This window comes from Ochotona curzoniae, unplaced genomic scaffold (genome assembly GCF_017591425.1).
Source record: "Ochotona curzoniae isolate NIBS_2020 unplaced genomic scaffold, NIBS_Ocur_1.0 contig_4692, whole genome shotgun sequence".
Taxonomy (NCBI): Eukaryota; Metazoa; Chordata; class Mammalia; order Lagomorpha; family Ochotonidae; genus Ochotona; species Ochotona curzoniae.
In genome coordinates this window covers 1662575-1682595 of record NW_024466361.1, presented here as the reverse complement: position 1 = coordinate 1682595, position 20021 = coordinate 1662575, and the positions used below count along the sequence as shown (strand labels likewise).

At 42.2% G+C, this 20021-nt stretch overlaps 1 protein-coding gene across 9 annotated transcripts in view; it reads right to left on the bottom strand.

Moving 5' to 3' along the window:
- Positions 1-20021, bottom strand: part of EXOC4 (exocyst complex component 4) — an 817909-nt gene that overhangs the window by 639433 nt on the left and 158455 nt on the right. The window contains exon 10 of one of the 9 annotated variants that reach the window (XM_040987499.1): positions 7213-7273. The exons of 7 other annotated variants lie outside the window; for them this stretch is intronic. In XM_040987499.1, coding sequence (XP_040843433.1) covers positions 7221-7273 — 53 coding nt within the window. In that variant the 3' untranslated portion in view covers positions 7213-7220. Of the gene's footprint in view, positions 1-7212; positions 7274-10191; positions 10502-20021 lie in introns of those variants that run through there. One more of the 9 variants, XM_040987501.1, reaches the window with a different exon arrangement.

Here is a 20021-nt window from a genome sequence, read left to right as displayed (position 1 = left end):
GAGCCTAAAGTACTATTTTGTGTGTTTAATTAATGAAATTCATTATGAAATTATGTCTAGGAAATGAATATAAAACATAATATTTAGTAACCTGTAAATATGTTATCAACTCTAAAAAGTCACAATTCTTAGATTTTTCCTTTGTAAATATCCCATGATTTACACTTATAAAAGTTTATACATTGCTTTTATTAAGAAACAAGGAATCAAAATGCCAGCTAACATTCCCTTCAGAAAGCATTTCACCAGAGGTAAACTTTGATCAAGAAATAAAGGCAGATGAATTAACAAAATACACAGGTCAGAAACCACACACGAAGGGGGAGCATTTATCTTGGCACTGATTCCCCATGTTTTTGCTTTCTTATATGCACTGGAGAACAGACCACTGAATTTTGGCCAGCTATATCAGCAAGATACAGAGTTCCACAAAAATTACTTTTATTTACCATACACCTGCATCTCAACATCCAGACAGACCCTAAGAGGATGAATCTAGTAACTATTTACTTAAAACAAAATCCCAACTTTGCTTAAAGTTCATGAAAAATAGAAAGCTTAGATTTCAAATTCAAATTGCTAACTCTGGTCCCATAAGACTCTGAGGCCGCTAACAAAATGCTTCTGTCATTTAACTGGCAGGCTCAACATGCAACCTAAGATTTCTGTTCGCGTTAGCAGGCCGATTGCACGGTGTGGTGATGACAACATTCTGAAAAAGTCAACTGCAATCAAAGGTGTTTTACCTCTGTTCAATACTCCTAGCTCCCTGACCAAGCAGTCCAGGTCCACGTGTGAGGTAGCTTCTCGGGAGAGCTGGAGCAGGAGAGGCACACACTCTCCTGACCCAACACACTCTTGGTCTTTCTCTTAGTCCCTTTTGACTCACTCACTCAGTGCAAAAGAAGGAAAGAGCAGAGGGCTAACTGAGCGCTTGCTAAGCTAGCACAGCAAATCTGTGTGCTGGTTCAAGTCCCAGACTGCAGCCAGCTAGGGGCTTTGCAGGTAGCAGAGAATGGCCCCGGCAGCAATGTGGAAGTCCTGGATAGAGTTCCTGGGTCCTGGATTCAGTCTGCCTCAGTCCTTGGTGCTGCCATCACAATTCGCACATGTAAGATTTCTGTCTCCTCCCTCTATTGCTCTTTCAAGAGAGCGAGCGAGCGAGCGAGTGCGAGCCAGCAACTGGCAGGGAGCCTCAGGTAACATGGTTTCCTGGCTGGCCTGGGCCCAGTGCTTCTTAATCTCACATCACACTGTGGGTTCTCTGACTATCACATTCTGAGCCTCGTGCTCTTGAAATCACAGACTCCTTCAGTATTTTTTTTTCTTTTTTAAAGATTTATTTATTTTTATTGGAAAGGCAGATATACAGAGAGGAGGAGAGACAGAGAGGAAGATCTTCTGTCTGATGATTCACTCCCCAAGTGATCACTACGGCCGGTGCTGAGGCGATCCCAAGCCAGGAGCCTGGAACTTCCTCTGGATCTCCCATGTGGATGCAGGGTCCCAAAGCACTGCTTTCCCAGGCCACAAGCAGGGAGCTGGATGGGAAGCGGAGCTGCCAAGATTAGAACCACCACCTATATGGGATCCCAGAGCATTCAAGGCAAAGACTTTAGCTGCTAGGCCACCGCACAGGGCCCCTTCAACAGTTTTTACATCATTTCCACCACCAACCAACACAGAGAAATCCTGTCAGTGCCTTCTCTCCCGCAAGGCCAGCCCCGTAATTCTTCCCAGAGCAGCTAATCCCCACATAACAGCCTTAATAGGTCTGAAGTATGTAACCAGAAATGCTTATCCCTTATGCGCTGAAACTAGATTCTCCTCTCACTGTGTACTTTATTGCAGTTTCCTTAGAAAACCTGAGAATATTCCACTGAACATAAAGTGGGTACTTGACTGCACACCAAAGGAGCACAGAAGATAAGCATGTGGACACCAAAATCAAGCCCATCTTAAAGTGAGGAGGAAAAAACAAACAGGGCAAGAAATCTGCTTCAAAAGTAAGAATTAGCTCAAGATACGTATGGGAATTCCTATTAAGATAAGAATCAGGAAACAGCCAGAAGGGACTATTTGTACCAAAATACCAGCTATTAACTTGAGCCAAGCTAACAGCAAATGACTGCAGTGGCAACTGCTGGCTGCAGATAATTAGTTTAGAACCTATTTTAACATGAATATTTTATCATGCAGCACAAAATTCGTTATGGAGAAGAATTAGAGCGCCAGAACATGGAAGACTCTGGAGAGGTGATCTGTCAGGTGGGAACAGAGAGCCTTCCAGGAGAAGGCAGGTTTAGTGACTCAGCGAGGCTGAGTTTCATTCCAGTTAGGATCCATTAGGAGCATTATCAGCGGCATCTTGGCACAGCTACCAAGCTGCCGGCAACAGCTTAACCACAGGCACCAGTGGACAGCAAAGATGGTGAGTGAAAAATCACCCAAGTGGCTGCTTGTTCAAAATGATACAGATATCCGATTTCAATCAGCAGCAACCTAACATAACCGGCCAATTTGTTCACAAAGAGTTTAAGTATTGTGTATTTTAAATTACAAAGGTGAGAAATGCAAAATACGGGAAACTATAGGAATATGCCCAACTGGAATTTTTACTGCAAAATTACTTGCATACTGTGTATTCAGGAGGGAGTCTCCAAAACAAACTGCAATTAAAAAAACACCTGTGGGTGAATTTCAATTTTTTGCACAAAGGTGCAGTTTTAGTTTCATTTTTTCATAAGCTTTTCAAAATACTCTGTTACAAAAAGCCATCACGGTGAAGAGCATTACGTGCAACCCTCATTAGGTCCCCCAATTCCCTATGAAGTAGGTACCACGACTAAAGAGCCAGGAGCCACAGCCAACACCCAAGCACTACGGTTGGAATAGAAGGCCAAAATTTAAAACCATGGCGTGCGAGTCTAGCACCGATGCTCTTTCTCCCTCTGCAGATGACAGGAAACCAGGGTTTCTGAATACAAGCCTAGGTTATTGGAGAAGCAAGGTCAATGTCCTTAAGTTTTACTAAACAAACAAAAACAGAAGTCTGGGCAGCCAGCAATGGCTCCATGTGCTGCCAGTCAGGCTGCCTGCAGGCCACAATGGAGGGCCCAAGTATGACTCCGGGCTCCGATTCCCAAGTCCTGCTCCCTGCTAACACAGACCCTGGGAGGCAGTTGTGACGGGTCACATCCTGTGTTCCTGTTTCGAGTTTCTGCTTGGCAGCTGGGGTCTAGCTCTGACTTTCCCAGATCCCAGCCACTGGGAGCATCTTGGGAATGAATGAGCAGACAGAACCTCACCCACAAACTCACCCACTACTCTGACTCTGAATAAAACAAATCAATTTTCATTAAAGAAAAAAAACAAACATGTAATGAGGCCACTCTTACAAAGAAAAATAAGAAGAAAAATATCGCTTAAAGAGAATATGTAAGTTAATACTGAAAATGAGACATGGAAATTGTTAACAAGAAGTTTATACACTTGAAGTATATATGTTCTTAACCACTACACACTCAGTAACTAGCCAAAAAAAAAAAAAAATTAATTACAGTTACATTTTCAGTCTTTTTTGATTCCTGAGACTGTACAAGGAACAGCCGTGTAGTAAAGTCCCTTAGGCTATTGGGGGTTCGATAAATATTTATTCGGTGTTATTTAGATAAATAACTTGCCCAAACCACTCTATGTTATAGAAATCAATCCATACCCCGAGGGAATTAAAGGCTAAACTCAATTTTCCCAATAATTTTTAATCCACTGCTTTTCTAAATATGTTCTATTCATAGCAGTTTTCTGTCTCCTTCATGGCATACCGCTAGGGGAGCTAGAAGAGGAATGTTAGGGTTGCCGATCTACCCTTTGAATCCACGACATTTGCCACATGCAATATGCAAGGCACAAACTGTAAGCCATGATTCCTGTGGCTGGCACTATGGTGCAGTAAGACACGAAGTCCAAGTGCCTGGGTCTCTGCCACTCACATAGGAGACCCACATGGAACTCTTGACTTCCACCTGTCTCAGCCATGGCTGTTGTGGCCACTTGTGGAGTGAATTAGCAGATGCAAGATCTCTCTCACTCATTCTTTCAAATAAATTAATTAAATACATGATTAAAAACAAAAACATGAGCCGCTTCTCCACAGGATCTTCATGGAGACAGAGGACAAAATGGCAGGACAATGTAGTATGGCTTAATCTTAGGGGTACTGGAGTGAGAAAGAGAGGACACAGCCATTTTGTGTGAGAGGCTAGGGTCGGGGAAGATGTGGCATGGATGGCAAGGGGCACAGATTGCTACAGCACACCTCCCTCAGCACATCTGCCTCAGCACACCTTGGCAGAGAACAGATTCCGACATTCAGAGGAGGAAGAAATGGCACCAGCCACAGAATAACAGCCGCCAATGAGCCCCATGGTATTCTGATTTTGTTGAAGAAAAAAATTCATTTAGTTGCATCAGATATTGCTGCAGTGCTGCTTGGAGACCAAAGCAGAGCTAAAATAACCTTGACGCCAATTAATTTTGAAATTTACCAAAAACAACAATGAAAATTTTGTCTGTTATAGACAACTTAAGAATTTAGAATGTTAACCTATAGAGTTGTTCTGTTACTCAAATCATTTTAACAAGACAGACTTCTAAAGAAGAGTATTAACTTATTGAGAGAAGAGACTTGAATTTCATCAGTCTATGGTAGATGGCACAGCTTCTTTTGGAATAAGCCAAAGCTGTGATATTATCATTTTGCTACAGATAAGTGCCACCTAACATGGGATAGAGTACTGCCTAAGATAAGAAAAGCTGATAGGCAGAAGCCCAATTTACCTAACAGATAAACTGGGAAGTTACTTAATACTTGAATTCTTCATTTTCAAGACTGTTCACTTGTCTATTCCTTTAAGTCACATATTTCCTAGGAAATTCACACTATAAGACTTTTTGTTCTTCCTGTGCTATATGAAAGCTTATGCATACAGACATTAGTGCATGTGTGTATGTACATATGTGTGTGTGTGTATCTCACTTACCGTGTAAGGTACACATTCAAGTAGCACAGCAAGGATAAGTATGGGGAAATGGAGTCATCAATGACACATTGCATGAGAGATGAAAACCTACAGAAGCTTAAATTCTTTAACAGCAAAATAAACACTGCCATCCCTTCCCACTGTGCTAACTAACAGAAAACCAAGCTGAGCTCTTCTCTCTCTCCTGGCTGTCCTTCCTCATCCCTGCCTCTCACCGTCTACTCTATTTCCTTTTATATAGAATGAACAAAGTCCATGTGGTTCACAGTTCAGGTTCAGGAGCAGTTAGACTTCCCATCACCTCCCTCCCTCCCATCCCTGTTAGATCTGGCAAAGGGGCTGGGGCCAAACTAACGGATGAAGTCATATTTGAGAAGGATCTTCAAGATTAGGCTGATTTTTAAAAAAACATATTTGTTTTACGATACAGTTCCAGAGACTCTACGACTACCCATGTTCTTCCCCCAGTTCCCTCACTACCTGCTCCCAACTGATTTCCCCTCTAATTTCACAATGATTGGCTTTCATGAACAGCCATAAGTCTATCATGCTTACAGACAGAGTGAAGTTAGAAGTGAGACAGTAAGGGGCAGGGGGGTGGGTGTTGGCTGTTGAGGCCACAGGGGAGAGAACCAGCAGGGAGAAGACTGCATCTCTTTCTCCTTCTGCATAACTGTGATTTTCAAAATAAATAAATAGAATCTTTTTAAAAAGTGTGGAAGGGAAAGGTCTTAGTAGTAGCACCAGCAGTACATGCACAAAAGTGGAACTCGGAGAAACAGCAAGTAGTTCGTGGGTGACATGAGAAAAGGAACAGACGGGAGTCAAAGTAAGACAACATTAACAGAAAACTTATGTGGAACATGACCCTGAACTATTCAACACATTTTAGAAAATCGAGGGATGGGGGATCTATTTAGCAGAAGTGGCATAATCCAATTCTGAAGTATCAAGAGACCTGAATTAGTGGGATAACAAAAAAAGATATAAACTACAGATGTACTTGCGTTATGACACAATAACCCTTCACACATCACTTCAGAAGAATCCCTGCTATCCAATATACTATCTGATTCACATAACGACTCTACACATTGATGACTATATACACAACTGCCCCTATTTTATCCATACCGAACCAGTACTGGAGATTTCACATTTGCTCAATGTCCTATATCGTCCGCTACAAGCAAAGGTTACCACTGGAATTCTGTGAATGATTCTTCAACAATACAAAAAGCAAATGGGAAAACATGAAGAACAGTGACTGTTGTTCATGTCTTGATTCACAAACACATTAAATCCATTTTACTCAAATACTTCATACATTTTTTAAACGATTCCTTCTTGCTGCTCTCTTCCTTGGTTTCACGGAGTCTTGGCCAAAGGGGCCTGTCTGACTTGCCATACACTCCTTGTGACAGGTACCACGGAACGGCAGGCACTGCCTAATAAAGGTGGCCTTGAAGTAATTTCAAATAGCAGTATGTGTGTCTCAAGTTCCCCAATATGCTGGGCATCACTAAAACTGCAGTTACAAATCTCACATGCTGGCTAGACAAGAAGCAAGCAGCACCTTTTGTTCTTACATGATAGCAGTAACACAAAGACATCTTCAATGATTTCTGCCCTGTCTATAAAACAACTGCTTTGAAGAGAGGCTAAAGCACTTAAGATGCAAAGGAAGCCAATGCTAGCTGACACATAAACCAGGACTCCGCCGTAAGCACGGAGAGGCATTTTTATGAGGTAGGAAAATCTCGGTCCAATAGAGCCATGTGTGTACATGGTTTCCCCCGTTTCTGCAGTCAACTGTTCTTAATGATATAAACCACTGTAATATCACGCCATCAGAATGCACCCAGCTTTACTGCTTTCTCGTTTCAATCAAAATGCCAAATGCCATTCACAACACCATTATTCCTGAACCATGAAAACACATTTAAATTCATTATTATTATTACTTTTAAAAATGTCTAAAATGATCTAGTTCCATCTTCTCATGAAGACTCAATAAAATAAAAATATTAATTTCCTCCTCCACTCAAGTCAGAAATGGATACGCTGCTCCCTGCTGTCAACGAGGCGATAGAAACATTACTGCTATTTCACTAACCCACTCATTTAATGAATTATTTTTGTGGTAATTACTGCAATAACAGTAACTCATCCAAAACTTCAGTACTTGAACATAGGCGTATCATTTTCACTTCCATATTTAGTTTGTACACCTTTTGGACAGACGTAAATCAAAGAAAACCAGTTAGATTACAGGTGGACTAAACCCCAGGGAAACACGGTCTGGAGCTGACACGCTGTCGCTGCACCAGCCCGTGGCAGGATGGCGCACTGGGGCTCCAGCGCAGGTGGGATGCCCTCTGGAGCCACGACATGCCAGGGGGCTCAGCAAGGCGCAGAGAGCAGGCCAAGCCGCAGAGCAGATGGCTTTTTATTTCCTTTCCAAGAAATAATCAGGGCGGTTTTGAAACAACAAAAATGAGCAATACACCACCTCCCTATTCTATAAATCAGAAAAATGACAAAAGAAACTTTTCCTAAGAAGCAAAACAAAATTGAGAATAATATGGATTCATATCACCAGTTTTTACGATGGCTGTGAAAAAGCAAAATGCAGGCAATTTCCATCTAGCAATGGCCTTTTCTAACACGTACGGGAAGAAGAGCCTGGTTCACTAGGAATCACCCTGTGCACCATGCTATTCATCCTGGAATGATCAGGAGCCACTCTTCTCGCAGGTCAAGTAGCAAGCACACGTCCCCTACAAAGGAACCCAAAAGAAGGGCGGGGAGGTGGCAAACTTGCCTGGCATGGAATGTGTTCTGAGAAGGGAAAGCTCCAACTCTCCACAAAGGCTCACCACTGTCCAGCTGCTCCAAGGAGTGGCAGTTCCACTTTATAGGTGCTTCTCCTCAGATTGGGGCCACTCAGACTACTCAGGCTCACCTGACAGCTTTGAAGTCATTTAGCTAGACTTTAATCACATCTACAAAATATGTTCACCTCGACACCTGAATCGGTGTTTGATCCAGTCACTGCAGGGGCAACTGTCTGGCAAAGCTGACACACACCAGAGCCCACATCAATGCTGAAGTGGACCCTGAATCTCATTCACAGGATCAGGTCACCATGGGTGGCCTGTAGTATACAAACAGCTGTATCTCAGCTAAGTTTCGGTGCTTACACCATTTTTCTGGGAATTTGCAAACAGGTGATGAGGGAAAATATAAGGAGCCCTATACTTTAACACTGTGGCTGGTAATGGCAGGAGTACAGCAGTTACTCCTGAGTTACTTGCTGTCACTACATGATAGGTTTGCTCAGATACAGATGTCACACTCTCAAACTTACAGCCAAACTTTGTTGAGAAAGAAGTTGTCATTTATATTCCCGCAGGAAAAACAACTTGGTGTAATGTTCATAAGCTAATAAAACAACCCTAAATGGGACAGGTTATTTCTGAAATGAAAGGAGTTGGGGATAGAAATGGAAATTCCTACTTAGCGGCTACCTACCATGTGCCCGATGTTTTCACAAAGATCTGTTTTTATTTCACTGAAAGGCAAGTGATACAGAGAATGATCTTCCTCGAATGACTACAACAACAAGGGCTGCGCAAGGCCAAACCCAGGAGCCCTGAGCTTCTGCCAGTCTCCCAGCTGGATGCAAGACCATCTTCTGATGCTTTCCCAGGTACGTCAGCAGGCAGTTGGACTTAGAGCAGCTGGGTGTCAATCTGTCACTCATGGGAGGCTGGCACTGCAGGCAGTGGCTTACCCAGATGTATAATAACAAAGGACCCATATCAGGCACTTCGTTTGATCCTGGTTGTCACCATAGCACACAAAGGACACAGGTTATCTGCCCTCAGAAAGCCCACTGAGTTAATACAACAATTTAATATGCAACACATCTCCCCAGCCAAACAATCTGGAGTACCTCAGTGGTGCTCAATGCAAGAGTCCCACTTAAGAATTTTTGGCAAAAAAAAAAAAAGCTTTCACACAGGTGAGGGGATTGTTGGAGTAACCTTTTGACCCCACGTCAAGTATTCAAGCACCAAGCTACACATCCTTACAGCTCCAGATCTGAAGGTCTCCATCCCCCAGACTTCAAGGGCTCTAAGTGAAAGCAAATCAAAAAATTCCAATCTTCAACAGCAAAGGTGAACAGCTGCCCTCCTACTCATTCCAACCTTCTCTCCCTATCACTGCATGTGCAACACACAGAGTACCAAAAGATGATGAACAGAGGAAGGAAAGAAGGAAATCTACAGCTGGAAATAAGGCCCTTTCCCAGCCAATCCGCCCAGCACAGCAGCGTCCTGTCGGCTTTAGAATGGCTCTCATTCCCTCATTTTGTTAAACTTCATATTTGACACACTGTCACCTAACAAACTTATTAACATGGTTGCAGAGACCAAGAAACTAGGAAAGGTGGGGACAATGGCAGTGTTGGGGCTATGGAAGTTCAGTGGGAGGCGACCTAATTTAATTTGTTATAGGGATTGATAAAAATGGGTTTTGAAGTCCTTGATTCTGACTGACAAAGACAATTTCAAAACAAAGACAGCAGAATCACAGGAAGATGTAAGGCAAATCAGCTTCCCACTGGGAAAACAAATGAATGGCGGAAGTCACTGTAAAAGTCACTTTACCAGCAGGAATTGTGCTAAATTTCAATTGAACCTGATCTTCAAACAATGAGGTGACAAGAAGAAAGGCTGACAAACTAATGAAGTCATTAGTCTTAAACATGCTGTGATGATCAAGATTTTAAATTTTATTTTAGAGCTGGAAAAAAAATCAAAGCCAAATTATGAGGTAAAATATACTCTACACTTGTAATTTTTCAATGTACCTGAGTATAATTTTTAACTTAGGTTGCAAACATAGATAGCAAGGCACCTTTTGTTCTGAGTTCTTTGAATTTCCCACAGTTCCATTTTTGGTTTGATAAAAGATAAGGGCTGGCTCACTGGTGTGTATGCTCGCTCACTCTCTTTCCAGACACACACACACACACACACACACACACACACACACACACACACACACAGTTTTTCAAAATGTAGCCCCTATCACTTGATATTCAATTTCATTCAGAAATGTATAAATCAGAATTTTTAAGTAATTATATTTCTTGGGGATCTAAAATAAACCTAATTTCATTTACAGTCTAACTAAAGAGTGAGGGACCATTTATCATCTTCAAATGCTCACCAGCACATAAGATTAGTTTCTGTCACTCAGCCCACTGTCAAGATGACTCAATATGGTCGCAAAGTTGATTTTATGGCCATATTTGAACGAATAATAAATGTTCCCACGGGGCTTCAGTCTGAGAATCTCAAAGAAGTCGGCCTGATTCGGAGGGCAACAAGCACACTTCTGGCGGTGGATTCATTTCATAATCGCATTCTACTTTCTTCTCACGATCCCTGGAAGAAGCCAGAGAGATGACTGAAGTCTGGACAAAGAGAGTACAGAAATAAAGCCTGATGGAGCTGGGCTTCCTGAGGCTGAAGAAAGGCCAACATGAGGATAGCCACACGAGAGCTACTGGATACTTCTGTGCAAGCTGACTGTGAAACACAAACTATTCATGGAGCAGAGACAGACTCCGGAGATCCAGGGAACTACTTGCTCAAGGGCAACAGTGTCAGGATCAGCAAGAGACAGCTCCTCTGCTCCTCGACCAGACCCTCTCAGGCAGTGCCAGCAGAATCTGCATACTCAATGTAGTCTGAGATTAGACAGACTGACTGACTAAACGAACCTGAGGCTATAAAGATTATGTCAGCTATGTCAGCATATTCAGTTTACTTACAAACTGAAATTTGGAAAAATCAGTCAGAATCTTGTCCGATCACCTTTTAGAATCAATGCCAAGCAACATTAGCATTATCACACCATTTGGAACCAAAGTGCAAAGCCAACCAAGAGCCCCCACCACGTCTAGGATGACCAAGTTCTTTACTGCATCCAAGCTGCTATCTGGAGCCAGGCTGGTAGCTCCCTGTCACCCTGTGGCTTCCAGTTACATAACTTAGGGCAAAGACATTCAAGATTACTCTCTGAACCTTGAGTCTGTCAACAGTTCGAAAAGAACAATTCTTTTAAAATCTTGAAGCACACAGTTAATTTTCTCTCAGACAGCAAGATTAGGTGGGTCCAGGAATTCTCATACACCATAACACAATGAAGAAACAACATCATCACTAGGCGAAGTAGTCAGAACTGTCAGGGTCAAAATGTACTGAAAAATAAATGGTGACATAAAGTCTAAAAAATCAAGCTCTAACAAGTGGACCTAAAATGGAAATAGAGAAAAGCCCCCCAAAAAAACAATTTCCAGAAATCCCTACAGACAATTTAAGTGTTAGACATTTCTTTGCTTACATTTTTTTATTAAAAGAATATTTGCATATTTTATGGCAAGCCTTGTAATATTCCAACCCATATAAACGTATACACAGATCAACACAGACTGTCAGCATCTGCACTTCCTCTTCTCTGTCTCAGCAGGGGACAACATGTCTCCCTAGACTATTAAGACTAAAACACCGAAACCTTTTATTATGAGGAAATCCCAGTGTTCAGGTGATGATGCACACTTCCTGGCACATGAATTTTCTTGCCTTGTTTCCTTTGAAAGTAACAACCACATGTTTTGTGAATGCAGACAAGAAAAACAAAGGTGGTACTAATAATCACATCGAGTTCACTGCCTCCAAAGACCAATTTCAGACAACTCGAAATCATCTCAGACACCTGTAAGTGAAAATTCACCAAGTAACAATATTCAAAATCATTTTAAAGGATGCCTCAAAACATACACTTCCTCAAAAAATTACTTCATGTATGCTCAAGTATCCCCAAGATGGGTAGAGACCTTTCTGTTACTCACTAATGCAAAATGCCCATGCTTTAGCATTTAAGCATAAAATTGGTAATGGTATCAGATAGGGAGAAACAGGGTTAGAAATTCAGTCCAGCAGCTAAGACAGCAGGTGGAATGCTCATGTTCCCCATCAGAGTATCCGAGTTAGAGTTCTGGTCCATTACACACTCTAGGGTCCTGCCTAGACAGACGTTCCCTGTGAGGCAAGAGGTGTCGGCCATGCTTCCACGGGGACACTGAGCACCCGACTGAGGCCTGCCCCAGCCCTCGCTGCTGCGAGCATTTGGGAAGGGAGCAGTGGGCAGGGACACCTGATCCAAAACACCTGTCTCTCCTGCTCTCCTTCTCTCTTTGCCTATCAACAAGTCCTTTTGATTCACTGTGCAAAAATATAAACAAAAGATTTCAAATTTCAAACAAAATATTTCTTTGAGCTTTCTGATGAGAAGCAAACAGAGAATTAATAAACATGCCTGGGTAACAAAGCCTTTCTCTTCTTTAAAATGGGAAGCTCTTCTGTTTGTAAGTGAAGCTGGCCAGGTTCAGCAGGCACACACACATTGTTCTATAACACACACACTGATAAATGCTGGCAGGAAGCTTTCAAAGAGACCCAAACCTTTTGAATAGAAAGAAAAGATAGCTCATTGGAAAATAAACATGCATATACATTTATTCAAAAAGCCATGTATTCATAAATGAAAGCAGAGATCTGAAAACATTTGTAAATTTTAAAAAGTCAATATAAAGGAAACTTAGCAATGAAGCCATGCATGGAAAAGTTACTAGTGATCTCTTAATAGCTTTCTAAAAAATAAGAAGTATGATGGGGTGCTCAGCTGGAGTTACACTGGTTTTTAATATGTTTTCTTTTTCTAAACACCTAGCACCATATGGTTCTCAGATTTTTCCATTAGTGCGTTACTGACAAATGGCACGGAAACAGTATTCCAGGACTGAAGTCTGGAGTAGAGAAACCCACAGCAATACTTAGATGCTGTATGGTTTACTACAAATTACATAATGACGAAAACAGCCACCAGAAAAGCTGAATCTCCCATAGGCGATGGCATGAGGGAGGCAGGTGCTACACCAATGACAACAGGGAATGCAGCTGTAATAGCAAAAAGTGCCTTATGTTTATCTAGTGCTGCCTTCCAGAGGGCCAAACACGACCACCAGCAAATGTAACTGTGCTCCCAGGGCTGAGACTGCTGTTGGAATGTTTTAAGTCACGCGAAATTATAGAATTGTCAAAGAATCACAAGGCAAGAAGTTCTGGGAGACTGCCTACAGTGAACCCATTACCTCTGCAGAGAGTGTGCCTGTTAGCCATGCCACCTTAGACCATTTGAGGAGAGTGTGCACAAATTCTGTAAGACAACATCAGAAAATGTCAGGTTTGGGGGATTTACAAACTTAGCAGAATTCAGGATTCATCCATGATAGGTCATGGGAAGAGTTTTCATGCTCATAAAATCATATCCCAGTTTCATTTCCCGTACTGTAAAACTGCCACATAACACAAAAGATTACTGAACCGCACAACCTACACTGACACTGTGGCTAGCTTACCGGAGAGCACACATCTGGTCAACCGGCACTTGCCAGGGTGGACTGACAGGTATTTAAGACAGCCCATCTCCAATGACTGGATGGAACTCTCACAGCTATCTGTAACTAGGCTGAAATGCTGGTTGTTCTACCACATGAAAAGACAGAGCCCAGCAGGTAAGATTCAGGACACCGTGGGTACAGCACCTTGGTGCTGCAACTTCAGCTGAGGACAATAAAAGAAGTCTCTCATCCCAGCAGAGCGTGTCAATGCTTCAGCAGGACAGCATGCAGAACTGTACTGCCCCGCCCACATCCCCATCCCAGACAGGATGCCCTGCCACTGCGCTCATGCACATGTGCCTGCTAAAAACCATCAAACTACTCCTAGAAGCCAAGGGGAAGAGCAGAGTTAAACATTCATGGACAAACGTCAATGAGTAGAAAAAGACAACTTCTCAAACATTTCCAGAATAAAAAATGACAGATCAAGATCCATGTATACTGAAACCGGATAAAGAAGAGTAAATAAAAAAATACAAACAAAACCATACAGCAATTTGACAGAGGCAAGCATGAACCCTTCTTCATGCATCACCAGAAAAACTCTGAATTCTGTCAGAGTATGTTTGTATCGTTTTTTAAAATTTGAAATTCAATCATAAAAAAACATCAACAACAAAGGAAGCAGCCAGAGTCAGGACACGGCAGGTAAAACCACAGGCAGCGTCCTGTGCAGCTGCTCCACTTCTGATCATCTCCCGGCTAATGGACTGAACAAGAAAAGCAGCAGGAGTTGCTTAAGGTGTTTGGCACTCTACCTCCCACATGGATGACACTCCTGGCTTTGGCCTGGCCCAGTCCTGCCTGGCATTTATTACCATCTATTTTGTCTCTCTCTCTTTCTCTCTCTCGTTCCCCCCCCCCCAATTGTATCTCTGAATTTCCCATAAATACATTTTAAAACACAAAAGAAGGGAAATGTTCTAAAAGCTAAAAGACAAGCAAGATACTTATTAGTTGATACACACAGAAAAAGCCATTCAACAAGTAAAGGACAGTAATCCTACCAGGGTTCCCCTGGAACCCTGGAAAGGTGACAACAGGGAATTTCAGTAGTAAGCAGTAGGAGACAAATGATTCCTGTTTCCCAGCTCTTGCAGCACAGTGGAAAAGGAATGGACTGAACTAAAAGTTTGAGTTGTGGATCCACTCTTACTGATCACATGGCCTGGGACACCTTCCCCAACCTCCAAACCAAGTTACTTCATTCCTTAAAGTAAAAATACCCTTCCAACCCCACATACTTGTCAACCACAGTAATATACCTGAAAAAGCAGATACTGGAAATGTTGCTAATGAAGAAATAGAACAGCATTTATAGAAGAAAAAGAATAAAGCAGAGCTTGAGCTACTGTAAATTTATATGCAAAACTTTCCACAATCATATCTTCAATAGAGTGAGATGCCCCTGCGTGATTAAACTTAAGCAATAATATCTTTGAAAAATGAGAGCTGTCCGGAGAAGCTCTGATGAAACAAAAAAGCTGACAAGTATTATACCACCTTACTGTGGTTAAAGATGAAATGAAACTCCCTATTTGACTATTTTCAGAAGACTGTGGACAAGTCATCCAGCCTGGCCCAAAACCACTGAGCACTGCAACCTACTCGTGAAGGAGCAAAGAGCCTGACTGCAAGAGACACTATTCTCTTGACAACAAAACAAACAAAATGCACCACGAAGGACTCTATTTCCTTTCCTTAGATAGTGTTGACTTAAAGAGAGAGATTACAGAGACAAAAAGTAAGTAGTCCAAGGATTTCTCTGACACTTCAGCAAAGGACACTGCATAACTCATTTAAAGAAAATGTGAAGAGGTCGCTTGTCACCCACAAATACCCATTCTCTCCTTCAAGCCACAAGCATCGATGAAACACACACTTATATTTCTAGCCGCAGCTAGAATGCAAGAAAGTATGGTTATATAACAAAGTTCTGATATGAGGAAGACAAGTGGACAGCTCCCAGAGAGCGATATGTCCTGCTTCGCCCTGTCTACTTCCTGCTGGCCAGTACGTAGATACAACAGCAACAGTTCAAGAACTCACCTTGGAACAGAAGATGGCATGGAAGGACCATGGAAGACCGAGACAGCGGCTGGGCCTTTGTTGATTGCACAGATCAAAGGCACCCTATCAGCATGTGACTGTGAATTTGTGACATAAGAAATAAAATTGGATCCTATTTGTACCATATCCAAACCTACTCCTAAAGCAAGAAAAAAGATGTTTGACTGGAAGTCCATCAGTTTGACAAAGGGAGTTTTCAAATGGTTTGACAGGATGAAAGAAAAAGGTTGAGACAAAAGAGGAGAGAGAGACGGGTGACCAGGAAAAGCAGCATCATGGAAAGTATTACCCATAATATTTGGTTGAAGGCGGTTGGTGAAGAAATAACACTATTTCAGGTGTTTAACACCAATGACCACAGCATGGTCAAAGCAAACATTTTTTAAAAAATTAATTCATTTGAAAGTCAAAGTTACAGAGATAAATGGAGACGGGGAGAGAGTGACAGAATGATTTTCCATCTGTTGGCCCCAACGGTCAGCGCTAGGCCACGGCAAAGCCAGGAGGCTGGAGCTTCTTCTGTGTCTCTCACATGGGTGGCAGCAGTACAGCTGCTTGGGCTGTCTCCTGCTGCTTTTCACAGGTCATAAGCAGGGAGATGAACAGGAAAGTGGAACAGCCAAGACTCAAATCAATCCCAAAATGGAATGTTTTACCAGCTACCCCCCACAACACCAATGCCTAAAGAAAACATCTAAGTGTGCAAGTGTGATTTCCTAAGAACTACTAAGAGGTGGGGGTTGAGAGAAGAGTAAAGATATGGAGAAGACAGCAAGAAAGGGAGAAGGACAGGCAGAAGAAAGCAACTAACAACAAGACATCGTCAGTAGTTTATCTGTAATTTATTTGATCATTTACTCTGGGGAAGGGACAGAGCTAGACATTCACCTTAGTCTGTGTGATCTTCCACATTATATCCTAACCACCCTGGCTGGTGGCAGCTGAGTAACTCAAGCAAGCCAGTGTGTGCAAAAGAAAAGATTCAAAATTCAGGTCTTTTTGTCACAGCAACCCACATTAGATCCATTACCTGATGATGCTGCCTCTGAGTTCTGTTTCTGAACAAATGTGCAGAATAGACTCAGAATAGAAGCAAAAGATAAAAGAAACAAATGTGTTAGCACTGTATTAATCTGAGTCATCACAAAAGAAAGAGAGGTTGTGATTGTAACAGAGATGCTGGGAGAAAATGGATGTGTTTGTCCAGAGTTTGTAACAGCTACAAAATGCACGCTAGAAATACTGAGGCATGTACCACTATCCTGGCAACAAAGAAAATGGCAGCCTGCTTGAAAGACAGATATATTCTTGCATGGGACTGGGGAGGCTGAGGCAAAAAAAGAATTACTCTTACAATATGCACAGAATTGGTTTCTACCCAACAGAAACAGCATCAATTCCTCATGCTGCCCAACGTCCTCTCAGGGAAGGGGGGGCAGGGCTGCTGACATCATCCTTGCCTCACACAATGTTTCTCATATTAGTGTTTATCTTGAATTGGAGATTTATAAGGCCACAGTCATTTGGATCCAAGCACAAGGATCTTTTCAAAATATAAAGTTCTCATCCTCATCCAGCATCACCTTCACATAAACAAGGCACCTGCTCTGTGGGTAAACAAGATCATTACACAGGAGTCCAAAGTCTGCTTTCACACAGAAACCTCAGTGATTTCAGGACAATGACACTCTACAGTGAGATGCTATATCAACAGCTGTGCAGGGAAAACTCAACATACAGCACTGGTGTTTAGTTAGGGTTAGACATACCAAAGGAGCCAAAACCTGAAACGCAGGTTGCCACGCACACCTACTGAACATTATGGGCTCGTCCCACCTCCAAATCCTGAGTCCCTCTGTTGCCCCTGATGCTGCCTCAGAGGCCCATTGAGCCAGAGCTTCTGACTCAGCTACAGTCACCACTGGATGCAAGCAACTGGCACCCTCGGCCTCATGTCACTTCTAAAGATGGCAAAGTGTAAGCGAAGCAGGTGTTGAGCTATACACATACAGTCCCCGAGACTGTTCACATTCGCTGAGTTGAGGCCAAAGAGGAGCCATCTTCAGCATCTAGTTAATTTTTTCCATTGTTTGAGTCAGCCTGACTGACTTGGAACACTGATGTGAGACTACGCTCTGTGTGTATGTGTGTGAGGGTCTACACGTGTTAATGTGATTCAACACCACCAGGTTAAACTGTAGAGAAAACATCTCTCAGCCTTGATTAGGGCCTGCATTAAGCCATCAGACCCCATCACAGGCCCTGCTGATGAGCAGCTATTTGGACACACACAGAGCTGTGATTTCCATCCACTTTACTAATCAGCACGTTCAGATTTGCTGCTAATGTGACAGTGATGAACAGGAATGGTGCTAATGTGACAGTGATGAACGGAATGACAGCTCAGGGCTGATTAAAATTAGCTAAGGTTCTTCAACCCAGGACAAAATGGAAGGGCTTTGAAAACAATCGCAGCCAAATACGGATCTCAGAAACAGAGAGGAAAAACCAAAAACATGATTATACATAAATTTGATCAAATATACATTTCAATGTGACATCGCTTAAAACGGTTTAAATGCAGCCACAATCAAATCCTGCCCTGCATAAAACATGTCAATAAAAACCATGAACACACAGAACTAATGTGCTGAGAAGGACAAATGCCAATAGGTAAAAGCTAGCTTGCTTTATGAAAACAGAGGGCACTAGAATCAAACCAAGTATTTATCAAAGCTGAAATCAAATTCTGTCATCTAAGCACTTCAGGAAAGTACTCTCCCCAGGCCCACACAGTGACGCAGTAACTTGATCTTCTGCCTGTTGTGTTGGCATCACAGATGGGTGCCAGCTCATGTTCCGGCTGCTCCTGTTCCAATCTAGCTCCCAGTTTGTGGCCTGGGAAAGCATGGGACAAAGGAGATAAAAGAACAAGATACGCTGCAATCAGATACCAAGTCAATCAACACAGGCAAATCTTCACTTGCAGCACTCCCAGAGCAAAGCCAGGGCCGAGTTGGGGTCACGCCCAACCCTGTCATTTTCACCCATTGAGAGGGGGTCTATAGCCATAAACTCGAGCCAGCCAGAGCTTTCCACGCTTAGAGTCAGCAGTCATTTCTCATGCATAATGTAATTGTCTAAATTGTCCTTTATTAGAATTCCTTCTCCAAACGAAATGTTCTGAAATTATCTGAATTACCTTTGTGCTGCTAAATAAGTTAATTAGTGAAGCCTCCAAACAGATTTAAACTGGAATAAATAATTGTTACTTCTCCCCCTTGTGTTGAGGTTCAAATTCAAACATGACTTCCAAACTTAACACGAGATGTGATCAATTTTTACAGAAATCCATTCACTTCTGGAAGTTTTCCCCAGAAATGGTATCTTTTTCATTATTATTATTTTTAATTTATTTAACTCATTTGAAAGGCAGGCAGACAGCAAGAGAGATTGAGAAATTTTCCATATGATGGTTCATTCCTCAAATGCTCCAAATAGCTGGTTCAGAGCGAGACAGAAGAAAGGGGCCAATGGAATAGGACTCCGTATCGCCCTTTGCCTGATGGAGCTGTAAACAAGAAAGTGCTAGCCTTCCACTGCCTCTGCTTAAATGCCCTTTATTCTCAAAGCCTCATCTCTCCCATTCATACCCAACAAGAATGACTTAGAAGTCAGATAACCTCTTCTCATTATGAAAAGCATACAAACAAGGTTTACAGGCAATCCAATTTCTCTTTAGGACATGACCATTTGAGAACAGAGAAGTATATATCCAATTTCTTAAATATTTTCTGATGGGAAGTACTCAATTAATATAATTTTACTAGGTTATTACAGCACCTCACTCCCACTTTCTAAACTCCATTCGCTGGCAGTGTGGAAGAATGATGAAGAGCACATATTCTCGCAGGAGAAGGTAGCCTTGGCTGCAACTGTATCCTGGCAGCTTGGGTGACCTTGGGTACCTTCATTAACTGCTCTGGGCCTCAATTTCCTTAACCTCTCCTATTCCTCCCAAGAAGTGTGGTTGACAAATTATAAACTCCAGCTATTAGTTAGTAGAGATGTTAATTTTTCCCTTTTTCCAATACAAAAGAAGTTCTGTGTTCCTATTTCTGACAATCTTTGTCTACTTATTAGCAAAAACCACACAATTCCAAAAAAGGAAAATAATGACCTACATCAGAATCTGAATCTCCAGATAAGTCACGTTTGTAACATGATTCTTCAGGTTGTCTTCTGCTCTGAGTAGATGAGGTGCCACGTAAGCAAACAATGTTGCCCCGGGAAAAATGAATGCAGTCATCTGAATTTATACAGAGTTCCCCAAAAGAGTCCCCAATAGCAGAAGGGAATCACAGAGTCAG